This window comes from Quercus robur, chromosome 2 (genome assembly GCF_932294415.1).
Source record: "Quercus robur chromosome 2, dhQueRobu3.1, whole genome shotgun sequence".
NCBI classification, from domain to species: domain Eukaryota; kingdom Viridiplantae; phylum Streptophyta; class Magnoliopsida; order Fagales; family Fagaceae; genus Quercus; species Quercus robur.
In genome coordinates, this window is record NC_065535.1 from 6,051,216 (window position 1) to 6,064,881 (window position 13,666).

A 13,666-nucleotide genomic window follows, 5' to 3' on the forward strand; every position below is an offset into this window, starting at 1 on the left:
GATCCTCACAAACCGGATGATGTGTATAAGTTGAAGAGAGTCTTCTATGGTTTGAAACAAGCTTCATGGGCTTGGTATGATAGATTGACTGCATATCTCACTGAGCATGGATTCAAAATGGGATCTGTAAATATTACTCTCTTCATAAGAAAGGATAAGAATAGTTTTGTTGTAGTTCAAATTTATGTTGATGATATTGTTTTTAGTGCTACTAATGACTCTCTTGTTCATTCTTTTGCAGATGAAATGAAGATTATGTTCGAAATGAGTATCGTTGATGAAGTAACTTATTTCTTGTAATTACAGGTGAAGCAAACAGACTCAGGAATCTACATCAACCAAGCAAAGTACACAAGAAATCTAGTCAAGAGATTTGGACTAGATAAGGTTGCATATGCTAGAACACTAATGGCTGTAAATGCAAAATTAACAAATGATCCATCATAGGCAGAATATATTGCTGCTGGAAGTTGTTACTCACAGTTTCTTTGGATGAAAAAGGTTTTGATTGATTATGGGATATCCCAAGATACCATGGTTGTTTATTGTAATAATTCTAGTGCTATTGATATCTCTAAGAACCCTGTTCAACATTCTAAGACTAAGCACATAGAGATTAGATATCACTTCATTAGGGATCTTGTTGAAAGAAAGATTGTGTGTCTTGAGTATATTCCTACTGAACGTTAGAATGCTGATATCTTCACCAAACCTCTTGATAGAAGTAAGTTTGAGACACTTCGTCAAGTAATTGGTGTGATTCTGTGTCCCTAATCTGTCTTGACTTTCTTGGTCCTTGTGCTTCATTGCTCTACTCTTTGTGACCATTATTTTTTTTTTAGGTCTTGCATTGCATAACATTTATGCATTTCATTCTAGGACTGATTTTTGTTTCTTCTTTTCAATTTTTTTTTTTTAAAAAAAAAAAAAAAGAAGGAAAAAGGAAAAGGGAAGCAAATTGTGTTTTGCATTTTTTCTTGGATTTGAAATCTAGGTTGGCCAATTTAATCTTTACATAACATGTCTATGTACTTTATTTAGCTTGAATGAACTTATTTATTGCACTTTACTAGTTGAAGCTTTGTAGTGCATATTGTGTGGGAAGATGTTTATAGCTTTTGATCACATGATCTTGATCTTGAAGTCACATGCTTTTGATTGTCGGACTTGAATTTATTGAGAAAGACATAAATAACCATCTCACCATTGTTCTTTTTATGGGCGAACGACAGGAATTGAACCCGCGCATGGTGGATTCACAATCCACTGCCTTGATCCACTTGGCTACATCCACCCTTATCCCCCACTCCCTGTATGTAGTATAAATTACAAAAATTTCAATTTCTACCATTCCTCTTGTTTTGTTTCCCTTTCTTATAAGATAAAAGACAAGAGGCAGAAAATAAATTGAAAGCTTTATCTTTTTTATTTAAATAAATAAATAAATAAAAACTTCACCGATAAAAACATATATAAAATAAAAATTACTACATAAATCAAATAGGATACTCTTTTACTTTTTCGTATCTTGAGTTAAAATAAAATAAAAAAAGCTTATATTATATTCTATTAAGTAAAAAAGTAAAAGAAAAGACGACTAAATATTTACTAGCCAATCATGAACACCTTAGTGCATATCGTAAGATTTTGTGCTTGAGAAAGTGTAGCATATGCACAAAAAGAACATAATGTGTAGCCTCGGCTTAAATGATAAAATTGATGTATACATTATTGGACTTAATGTTAAATCAAGCAAATAAAATTGGTGTGTACATTATCCCGGCTGTTATTAATAAGTTTCTGAACAAATAAAATTGGTGTGTACAATATGAGGCAATTCAAGAAACTCTACATGATTGCAAGCTTATTTTCTAGGAGATGTGAGAGTTGTATGATGTAATTCTTTAGGTGATAATCTCTTTCAAATTCAATGTGATGAATTTTATGGAAATTGTGGTTAATTTCTATTTACATATCACATCACATGTATCTCAAGTTTTTGCTTGTTGCACACACAACACAAGTTACTTTTTGCTAAACTCTGTACATGTTATTGTGCATGATTTTGGTTTGGCCAACCAAGTTTGAAAATTCCTTGTATTTTATGCAAAATGTTCTTGAAGCCTGAGAATTTAAGGAGAATTGTTTAAACATCTTAATTTTGGGAAAACTGGGTTCAAAACATGTGTTTTTGAAAAGCATTTTATCTCATACTCATGCATTTTGTTCTCAAAATTCAATGCTTTGAGGAGTTTCTGCAATATTTTGCTTTGTTTTTCAAAAATCTTTTTTCCAAAAAATTTTGGCTTGGCTCTGTGTATTTCAATCGATCGAATCTGTTTTTCGATCAATTGAAATTGTAATTAAAATTTCTTGGCTTGGTTCTGTGTGTTTCAATCGATCGAACCTAATTTTCGATCAATCGAAAATCGTATAGAGAGTTTTTAAAACACTTGATTCTCACGTGTTCAAATACTTTGTCAAAAAGTTTTCAAACACTTTCTCTCTCTATCTGATTGGTTAAGGCTCCAATCAAGATTTTTTGTCGTTTTCCTCCGTTCTTTTTGTAAGGTTTTTCTCCTCTAAGGTCGGTAAGACCTTTTTACCCTTCCTTTTGCATTTATTTTCATGTTTCATGCATTAAATCATGCATTTGTGGGGAAATTTCGAACCTATAGGATTTTGAGGTTTTTGATGTTTCAAGCTTATTTTCTTCAAATTGATTAATGGGTTTTTGCCATATGAGGATGTATAACTGCTATTGATAGTTTAATTTGATCAATTTGGTGATTTGTGAAAATTTGAATATTCTAGGGGTTGAATATACCCGAATTTGGGATTTTGTTCAAATTGAGCTTAATTGATGAAATTGGCTTGTTTGGGTGATTGATTTGGTCATTATATACTGTTCTTTATTAAGTATAATGATCAATTTGGTCAATTTGTTGGTTTTGATAAATTAGTTTTTTCAAAATTTTGGGGTTTTTGATGTAAACTCTATGCTCAAGGCCAATTTTGTGATTTTAAAGCTAAATTGAACTTCTTCTCACTGCATTAGGGCATGCATCATGTGTTGATAATGTTCATGCATCATATAGAATTGTTATTTCTATTTTTTTTGCTAACTTGCAGTCTGCCTTTTGTTTTTCTTGTTTCTTTTTGGTTCTTTTCTATGTGTCTTGTCCTTTCCTTAGCATCATGCCTAGGAAAACTAGAGCCAATAGGACCTCCACTTCTTCTCCTTCCCCCACCTTTGATAGTGATAGGTTCCTGAGTGAGAAAAATCAGGAAGCGTTTGAGAAGCTTAATCTTAGAAGAAACATTTGGGCTAAGAGAAAGGTACTTTTAGATGAGCTAGATCTCGAGATTAGGCGTAACTTTGAGCGTAGGGGCTGGCTACCTTTGTTGGATATTTCACATCCACCTCCGGCTACCTTGATTAAAGAGTTATATTTGAACCTCTCTGTCCACTCCTATGATGCCAACACTCTTGTGAGGAGTTGGGTACGGGGTGTAGGGTACAAAATTACTCATTCGGTAGTGGCTGATGCCCTTAGGGTACCAGTGGTCCGGCATCCTGTCTACCCTTATGATGAGTCTTCTCCCTTGGATGACATCATGTCTTATATCACTGGGTCTTCTATCCAGTGGGGTTCTGATCCTCGGATCACCACTGCTGAGCTCACTCCGATTCATTATGTTTTCTTTAGGATTGCTTGTCATTCATTTTGGCCTATCTTTCATCTGCACACCATTCCTTTGGAGCGTTGTGCATTTTTGTATACCCTAGTTATTGATGCTCCTATTAGCTTTCCTCATCTTTTCATTCGTTCCTTGATTGAGGTGCATAGAAGTAGTTCTACTGCTCATGCTTTGTTCTTCCCCGTCTTTATTCACCGGATTGTTTGCATCTCGGTTTAGTTGAGTTTCCCACATCTGAGCCTATACACATTGTTGCTCCGATAGGTGCCACCTTTTTTAGGCAGAGGGCTGCTCATTTGAGAACTAACTCTAAATGCCCTAGGGTAAAGTCTTCCGGTGTTGCACCTCATCCTTACTCTTCTATAGGTGATGCTACGGTTGAGGAGCCCGTTGATCATGCTACTGATGCTGATGTTCCTCCACCTCCTACCTCGAATGATTCAGACATTTGACGTATGTTGGAGACTGTTATAACCGTTCAGGCGGCTCATGGACAGATTTTGGTGGACATGCTTGATGAGTTTCGTGCTTTACAAGCGGATGTGGAGCATTTGAGACAATCGCCTCCGCCACCTCATTTTGATGATGTGTGATTGCCCTTTGGCATTCTGTCATAAAAAGGGGGAGTACACTTGTAGATGATTTTTGTAGATAGGGGGATATTTTTGTACTTGTGGAGCTTGTGGAGCTATTAGATTGTATCTAGATGCTTCTTTGTGTATTTACATTTTTGGCTCATGATATTTTTTGGATTTTTCATGATAGGGGGAGATACATTGATTGTTATATGTTTCTTGTTTCACATTGCTTATTGATTTATATTTATGAGTTATTCATGATATATGTCTTTATTGTGTGTTATGTGAAATCAAGAAGTTATTTTTGTTTTACTTGTATTTTCCACATGCGTTTATGCGTTTGTTGAGTGTTTCAGGAAATATATAGGTTGATTCAGTTATGCTGCTGTTTACACTTACAACTGATAGATAGTAGTTAGGTTGAATTTGTTGTATTGGGCTATATTTTTATATTGGGTTGTTTTTATGTAAACTTTGAGCAATTTTGTTTAGTTCTGTGTTTTGTCACGGATTGCTAAAGGGGGGGTTTGTTAGGTTCTAAGGATTAGGAACTAATATATTAGAACTCTAATTTGTATTGTTGGCAAACCATGATCAAAACAGGTTTTAGTCTTATTTAGACTTGCTCAAAGTGTATGCGTTTTATGTAAAGTTGGAATCGAGTTAATGTAGAATTTATTGTGCAGTTTTGTCTGGCTCGATTGATCAAAACTCGGGCAGAATGTTTTCTGTAGAATTTTCCAACTCAGCCCAAGCCCGTTTAATGTGTAGGGTTTTATGTTTTGTCTTAAGTATAAAAGGGAAAACTCTAGCCATGTGAATCTTTTGTGAGATCAAGAGATGGTTGCCTTCACACATACTTAGGGTTTCCAAGATTCAAGACTACGTCAAGAACTTGGTGATCGATTTAGTTGTTGCATTAAACATAAGCTGGTGTACTTGTATTTACTGGAGAATCCAAGAAAGGAGTCTGTGGTCTCGGAGTTTGCACGTGGTAGTGTTAGTAAGTTTCTACTGGTGGATAGCAATAGGATGTTAGTGGTCTAAGTCCTATTGTAAAACTTAGATTCTTTCATAGTGGATTTAGGTTTACCTTGAGGATAGCTAAGTTAAATCCTCCCCAGGTTTTTATCGATTTGGTTTCCTGGGTTATCATATCTTTATGTTCTTTATATTCTACACTTTACATTGATATGATTATATGATTGTATTAACTTAGATCTAAAATTTAGATTAAATAATCACTTGGCTAATTTACTAGATTAATTCAGTTGTGTTTTAAGGGGTCTAAAAACAAACAACATGCATTGCATTATTTTTTGTATCCATCTTGCATTTTTGTAGTCATATCTCTCATCGTTTTCACACATAACATGCATACACTTTGCTAAACTGGGTACTCAATTTGATTTAAAAATTGATTGATTAATTTTTGAGTTATGTACTTTTTAGTATATGATATTTTTATATGTGAACTGCATAAAATATTTTTCTTTAAGAGATACGATGAATAATCAATGTGCAAATATTTTCTCTTAAACACATTGCATGCATATATTTATGGGTCACATAGTGTCAAGTTTGCATTTATTGAAAGAAAGAATATTTTTTTAAGTGTATTCTCAACTTACGTTTCTTTTAGTTTTTCCCCACCTCTTAAATTTTCCTAAAACATGTTTTCTTTTTCCTTTTTTTTGGGGGGGGCGGGGGGAATTTTTTTTTTTTTTTTAAACTTTTTTTGTTCTTAGAGGGAGTTGTTGCTCTTCATAGGGGGAGTTGCCTCTATTCTCTATAGAGCTGGATTCATTTGTTTCCTTGATTTTCTATTTTCTCTTGACTTTTGTTGTGTATGTTTTCTGTTTACTCTTTGTTTGAGTTGTCTTTGTCAATATGTGACAAAAAGGGGGAGAAATAGATGAAATGTTGGAATCCTGTTTGCTTTATTTAGGGGAAGATGAATTTGTTTTTGAAAGGGGGAGAATATGAAAAGTTTTTGATGTATCTAACTTAGGGGGAGAGTTAGTTTACTATTGTTTTTATATTGTGCTTCATTTTGTTTATATGTCTTTCTTTCCACACATATGTTGATGTGTTCTTTTGAGTGATTTCAGGAAAGACAGGTACATTCTGATCAAGACCTTCTACCTCTTCTTGCAACTTCTAGGTTAGGAGTCTTAGATTGGGATTTGTGATGTAATTGGACATTTTATTGTATTGGGTTGTTCTTGTATTTAAGCATTTCATATTGTATGTAAGTTTTGTCAAGAATTGCCAAAGGAAGAGATTGTTAAGTTCTAAAAGTTTAGAACAACTGGCAAACTGTGAACACAAACTTGTCTAGATATAGATCCTAGAGTCCATAGGTATTATTAGATAATGCTCAAGGTGATTCAAGTCAAGATTCAAAAACATACAATTTGTAGAAAGAAGAATTCAGAATCTGCTTGGTTCGATTGATCGAGAGTCGTATCTGTAGAATTTTAATTAAACTCGAATAGTAGTTCAAGCCCAAAAAGGTTTAGGGTTTCATATCTATTTCTTTTAGTATATAAAGGAAACTCTAAGCATGTTTTTAATAAGGTTTTTTAGAGAGAGAAGAGTGTGTCTCTTTTGTATCTAGGGTACCCAAAAAGCTCTCTCATATCTTTTATCGGTGTTATTCCTTGAAGAATCTTAAGATCCGATGTTGTAGAAGTTGCTGCCTTCTTTAGTCGTCAAAGGTGCTGATGATCTAAACCTTCAAGGATGGTCTTGGAGTCACAAATAGGAGAGTTTGTGTTTATAAACCTTTAAGTGAAATCTCAAAGTCACAAGTGTGGGTGCTTGTGTTGCAAAGGCCAAGGAAAGAAGTAGTTTGTGGACTCAAAGCTATCATGAGGTCATGGTAGTAAGTTCTATGTGTAGTAGCAATAGGATGTTAGTGGTCTAAGTCTTATCGTAAACTTCAATTCTTTCTAGTGAATTTGCTTTTTAACTTGAGAATAGCTAGGTTAAATTCTCCCCAGATTTTTTACCGGTTTGATTTTCCTGGGTGATCATATCATGATGTTCTTTATATTTTCCACTGCTTTACATGATATGACTTTATTGTTTTAACCTAGATTTGAATAATAAACCTAAGTATTCACTTAGTTAATTAATTAGGTTAAACAATTTAGTTTACAATGATTTAAAACCTAACAGTAACCCATACATTTACATGCACGCACAAGCCAAGAAATATAGTACTACAAAACAAGGACTAAAGTATTCAGAAATTTGACTAAAGAAACGAGATTTAAAAAATAAAAAACTTTTTAATTAACAAAAAAAATGCATGGAAGCTAAATTGGCTTTTGTTTATCAATTACAAATCACCCACCAAAAAAAAAAAAAAAAATGACATTTGTGTCGGTGTCAAGTTATTTTACCCAACATTTTATTCAAACCAACACTACCAAAGAATCAAAAGGTGGGATTTTTGTGTCCCGACCTCGATGTTATAACACTTGAATAAAAAGATGCGGCTTCTGTACAATGCACTAATGCATTGGACATATTGAAATACGAACACGTGTCTGTATTTTAATATGTCCAGTATATTAATGTATTATATATAATCTCAACCCTTAATATAACATTAGCAAAAGAATTATATGCTTAGTCTACTAAGGCCATTTGTTTTGTGAGTACTGGTGGCTTGATGAGCATGTCCAACGGGGGACCTTCCATGGCGAAGGTGCCTCTCTTGGGAGAGTAATTTTGCAAACCTGCAACAACATTATATGCTTTTGCATTAGCTTAATGTGAAAACTAAAAACAAAACTTTTTTCTAAAGAAATTGTAGAATATAATAACAGTTTGATATATTTATTTTTAGTACCTTACGAGGGCAGCTTCATTAGTTTCATGGTTAGGAGCCTCATAAACTCCTGTCTCCAAGTTCAGCCTAGCAGCTGGTTTCTTTAGCAACTCTTCACCAACTTTCACAAGGTCATCCATATTTTGTTTTGTGGCCACGTCCACAGAAGTTATTGTCCCAACCAAGGTATCGTCCTGTATTGTTTTGATCAACCTTGTCTATGTTAATTAAGTGAACAAGAACTTTTGACTTTTATACCATGAATTTAATTTTATTACATAAGACTTCTATACCAATGTGTCACTTCAATGTTAATTATGTTTTGTTTTATTAAATACAAAACAAAAAATGTAAGAAAAATGTCATAGTTTTTACTAATTTTACTATAAATGTTTTCAAACTAAATTAATAATAAATGTGATCAGAGTCACTTCAACATATAATAAATAAATGTTTGAATTTTTTTTTAGTTCATGATGAGAGTCACAATACGCAATAAAAATCTCATAATATTTTTACAACATTTTTATTTTTAGTTGTAGTTGATCCATATATAATCTTATTTTATTTTGACTTATGATGAATAGACACCTCAACTTGTAGAGAGAATGTTGTGAGATTTTGTTGTGCTTGTAGAAGAACTAGATTGGTGAACATCAATTTGCAAGATTTGTATAATAAAATTTGTATTAACCCTTAGTATCACCCAACAAGTAATTAAGAAATTTATTTATTACATAATTGATGTGTCATTAATTACATTCATTGACATGTAAGTTATTAATTTTTTTGGTAATAGATGTAGTATTTTCTTATGCATTTCTTCTGGTTATGGAAGGTTTGAATGATATATATGTACCTGAATCCGCAGGTAATTTTTCTCAGAATGAAGGGCTTGAAAAACCACTGAGAGGTGGACATCAACCATGTCTGCACTTGCGTGAGAAAATACATCAATAATTGGGATGGAACCACCACTTGTTAACCAGTCTAGCAAGCCCCACTTAGCTGCCTTGTGTGCCCTGTATTTTCCTTCGGCTTTTTTTGAGCCAGTTCCTAATGATATCACCAAAAACCTTTCATAGTCCATTGGTTTTATTGGAAAGAAGTCAGAACTTCCTCGAATGATCTGCTTTGTCACTTCACCAATGGCAAGTAAAGCCTGAGATTGCACCAATTTAGTAATATTAGATTAATGGTTAAATGATTAAATTTATTATTTTTTAAATATCTATATATTAAAAAAATATTAGGAAATTTATTATATATAATAATCATTAGGAGTCGTGTGAAGTTTGAAAAAGGCATATACCGGATTATTAGCGGCAACACCACCATCTGTAAGGTTAAATTCTCTCACATTTCCCTCGGGGTCTACAGTTTCAAAGTAATAAGTTGGAAGATAAGTTGGGGCAGCGGAGGTTGCTATGCAAATATCTGAGAGTAAGGCATTCATGCTTGGGTTGTTCTTTACCTGTTTTCATGACCAAATCAAAGTAAATGTTAGTACAATTCAGCTCCATCATTTGCAGTCACTTTCTTATCCAGGGTTAATCTGAACCAGTACATATATTGTGGAAATTAAAGAAAAAAAAAGTGCTGGGGTAACCAATTAAAAAACCATTTTAATGAGAAGAAGACAAACCTCATAGCTAGAAAAAATGGTTGGCTGAAGTGTTTTGATGTCAAATGTTGGAATAACAACATTAGTCAATGTCTGTTGCAATTTTGTATGTCCTAGTTTTTCCTTAACAAGGTTATGCAGATACTTCCCATCATACTTTGGTCCAGCTAGAGCTTTGATAATTTTTATAAGATGAGGAAGTACTGGACAACTGCAATTTGGAAAAAATAATATCATGTTAAAAACCAAAACCAATGGGCCAAGTCAATAATCAAACAGTTATATATATTAATGATATTTTGATATCTCATACTCAAATTTTTACCTCTTCTGTGGGAAGATACGAGGGCAATGGTTTAGGTAGAAATCCTTGATATCCTTGGCAGCAAAGATAGGTCGGTTATTTTCATCTGGAGCAGCTAGCATGGCAGTGACAAGACCACCTGTGCTTGTTCCTGAGATAACGTCAAAATAATCTGCTATTCTTGCTTCTTCACCATCCAGTTTCTGCACCACACATAAGCAAATATAGAGTAAGTACGTGGAAAGATTGCATGTTGAACCCTTATATATGATTTAACAAAGCAGAACTTCACTAGTGAATGAAAAAAATGTGTTGAATTTCTTTAGGTTTGAGGCATGAAACATGTATGGTTTATATATAATATATTTTCTACCTGAAGTTCAGATTCTAAGAAACTAAGGATAGTTCCTGGGATAACCCCTCTTATTCCACCACCATCAATGCTGAGAACAGTGATTAGGTTTCCATAAGTTGGAGGTTGTAGGGGTACATTTGTTGAGCCCATTGGGATAAAGATGCAGGTAAGGAGAGAGAGAGAGAGAGAGAGAGAGAGAGAGAGAGAGGATTTAAGAGCTTTAGAGAAACTATGAACTTTTAAGGAAGTTACAAAGAGAGGATTACGTGACTTGATATGTCTTCTTTTCATGGAAGTATGTGTATTTATAGTACTTCTCAGTCATCTCCTTGTCCACAGATTCAATAGCGTCATTGGATTGGGCCATAAGCCCTAAAAGAAGGAAAATGCTGAGCCCACCGAAAACTCTTAAAAGAAAGTCATCAGATCGAAGTGTTTCAAATTTGACCAATACCTTGTACATTTTCTGATATTGTTTACGTACATATATACTGAAAATTCATAAACCAATGTAGTGATTGGAAAGTTCGTGTGAAGTACAAGCATTGCCTCTTACTTTGTCTCAAAAATTGTCCCTTTAGGCTATGGTCACTGTAAGTGAGACTTGTAGGTGAGACCACTTCAAAAGAATTGTAGTTAAGCATGAGTTTGGTTAGACCATAAAGTCAATATGGGTCTGGTTAGGCAACAGGTCTAACAAAGGCGCTCATGAATGGCTATCCCCAAGTTAATCCCTACCTAGTGGCCTTATGCATTTTGTCTTCAAATCGTGTTGAATATATTATTGACCCTATGTATCTATACCATTTTGCAAATCCGATATGCATGGTTATTCATTCTTAAAAGATTTGATTGTTCTTTCAAAAAGGTAAAGAAGTAAGTCTTGTAGCTACGATACTTAGTTTTGGTAAATTTCCCAGTTGACATAGTCAAACTTTTGAGAGAGTTGTCTAGGTTATGCTTCCTTTTCTCTTTGACTAAAACAAACGTGAAGAAAGGATAAATGGAATTTTAAATGTGAAGAATACTATATCCATTATCAGAGGATAACTTGCAAAGGCAATTCTACTAACTGAGTACTTGTTAGAATTCAACAATTCAACATGTGTACCATTCAATTTCAAGCGCTGCATAAAAGAAATGTAAAAACTTGTTCATTCTATGGGCCTTATGCATTGTCTTCAAAATTTGATCATTTCCAGGACCTTCAGTAGAGATTAATTAAATAAAAAAGAACAGATTAAAGTAGAGATTATTGAAAGAACTGCTGCATTAGATTACGCACTTCTAAAACTTAAACTATTAAGAAAATGGTATATTAAATCATTATGCTACTATTCTAACTGTAAGTAGTTCATGTAGAGAGTTTAATAGGTCTTTCCTTGGCAAGAACATTGATTTAGCACAACCTGTTTAGAATTTTTTCTATGGTAGTATTTGACTTACTGTATTTCCAATCTAGTATTAACTGATATTTGTATTGCTGCAATATTTTTAAATCAATTTTTTGCAGTTTACTAGCCAGGTAGGAAGAAGATTAATAACATTGATTTAGCACTACCTGTTTAGAATTTTTTTCTATGGCAGTATTTGACTTCTGCATTTCCAATCTAGTATTAACTGATATTTGAATTGCTGCAATATTTTTAAATCAATTTTTTGCAGTTTATTAGCCAGGTAGGAAGAAGATTAATTTATGTTTTGAGAAGGGAGCAAATTAAGAACGCAAATTGATAATATCTATCCTATTAGACCGTATCAATTTAAGGATAAGCATGATGACAACAATTGAAATGATGCATCAACATACATCACAGGAGCAAGTGCACGGGTGGTATTCATTAAATGATACTCCTTTCATCCCAATTTGTTTGTCCTGTTTAAAAAAAACATTATCATACAAAATTGGTTGAAATAAGTTGTATATACTTAATAGGTACATGCATGGTATTTGGTGGTTGAGTTGCATTGTCCTGTTTATTGTGTGTTTTCTCTTCTTGCATATATGGCAGTTGGGAACAAATTTATAATGAAGTCTCTGATCATTTGTCCTCTAGTTCATACAAAACATATTCTAGAAGTGACATAACTTTGGTTTTCATGGATTTATAAAAGATAAGATTTAGTTATATTTGCATTATGGTACAAAGTAACATATGGCAACAATGTAGCAAGTGAGTTTCACCAATTAGATTCTCCTGTTGCTATTTAAATGATTCCTTAGCCTAGAAATTATTATATGTCAATTAGTAGTGGTGCCATAAAAGTTTTGTCATGAAAAAGTGCTATGCTTAACTGTTATATTCTCAGGGTTGGGACTCAAGTAATTTTCTCTACAGGTATGTTGTCAATTTCAAGGCATGGCATATAGGTAGAACCAAGTAGTTTCTTCAATACTTCAAAAAAAGATGCATAGTTTCAATGATAAATTATAATTTGCTATGGCTGTTTTTAATCCCGTGAATAAACTTTATTTGTGTTAAGAAGCAACATAAGCACAAAGTTTATTTAAAGAGATTGTTAATGTTACAATATCATTAGTTGCTTGAAAAAAAGGTCTCACAACATTCTTATTTCTTATATAAGACCAACACAACCCAGTAAACATTCACAACATTCTTATATAAATATTATTATATAATGATCGAGTTTTATTTCATGGATCTAGTTTAATAATATACAGTTGCACAAGTATAGGAAATTGTGTAATACTAATATTTTGAAAGCCCTAGCTAGCTAGTAATTATGTCTTTGAATACATTAAGACTTAACCCCACCTAGCACTCTAAAGGGATGATTCCCCTGACAACTCCCCCATCAATTCTGAGAATGGTGATCAAGTTAAAATAAGTTGGGGGTTGAAGTTGAAATGACAATGTTTTTTCCATAAGGAAGATGAAAATGGTAGGCAAGTGATCAGAAACTAAGTTGAAAAATAAAAGAATGCCTTAGGTTTTGTAGGGAATAAGATCAAAGAAAGCTAAGTTATTGTTCTTACATTTGAATTTTGATCCATCAACGACCTATTTATAGCCTTAAGTTGTGGTTATAGAAAGATGAAAGTTCAGGGAACTATGCAATGGTCAAAGGGTGCATGGTAGAACAAGAAACTTCACTTTATCTAGTTTCACGTTGAATCTTTCTCTAGTCCAAACAATCTTCTAGTCTATGTATGTCTTTTTGGATTCAATTATCAAAAAGAAATATGAATTTTCCCCCATGGGAAACTGAGAATTGTCCAATATACAAGTCCCACAAACTG

General features: G+C 33.4%; 2 protein-coding genes and 1 long non-coding RNA gene across 3 annotated transcripts in view; 1 reads left to right on the plus strand and 2 right to left on the minus strand.

Moving 5' to 3' along the window:
* Positions 1-10,609, plus strand: part of LOC126711679 (uncharacterized) — a 46,692-nt gene extending 36,083 nt beyond the window's left edge. The window contains exon 2 of the long non-coding RNA XR_007650644.1: positions 10,571-10,609. This is a non-coding gene — a long non-coding RNA (uncharacterized LOC126711679). The remainder of the gene's footprint in view (positions 1-10,570) is intronic.
* Positions 1-10,645, minus strand: part of LOC126711427 (patatin-like protein 2) — a 117,445-nt gene extending 106,800 nt beyond the window's left edge. Inside the window, exon 1 of the mRNA XM_050411268.1 lies at positions 10,599-10,645. The gene's annotated coding sequence lies outside the window, so the exon portion shown is untranslated. The remainder of the gene's footprint in view (positions 1-10,598) is intronic.
* On the minus strand, positions 7,685-10,574 carry LOC126711411 (patatin-like protein 2). Its single transcript, XM_050411262.1, has 7 exons — positions 10,423-10,574; positions 10,071-10,252; positions 9,767-9,956; positions 9,434-9,595; positions 8,981-9,283; positions 8,143-8,315; positions 7,685-8,029 (listed from the first exon to the last, which is right to left on the minus strand). Exons 1-7 carry the CDS (start codon positions 10,552-10,554, stop codon positions 7,912-7,914), a joined length of 1,260 nt encoding a protein of 419 aa, XP_050267219.1. The 5' UTR covers positions 10,555-10,574; the 3' UTR covers positions 7,685-7,911.
* Positions 10,646-13,666: the final 3,021 nt, after the last annotated feature.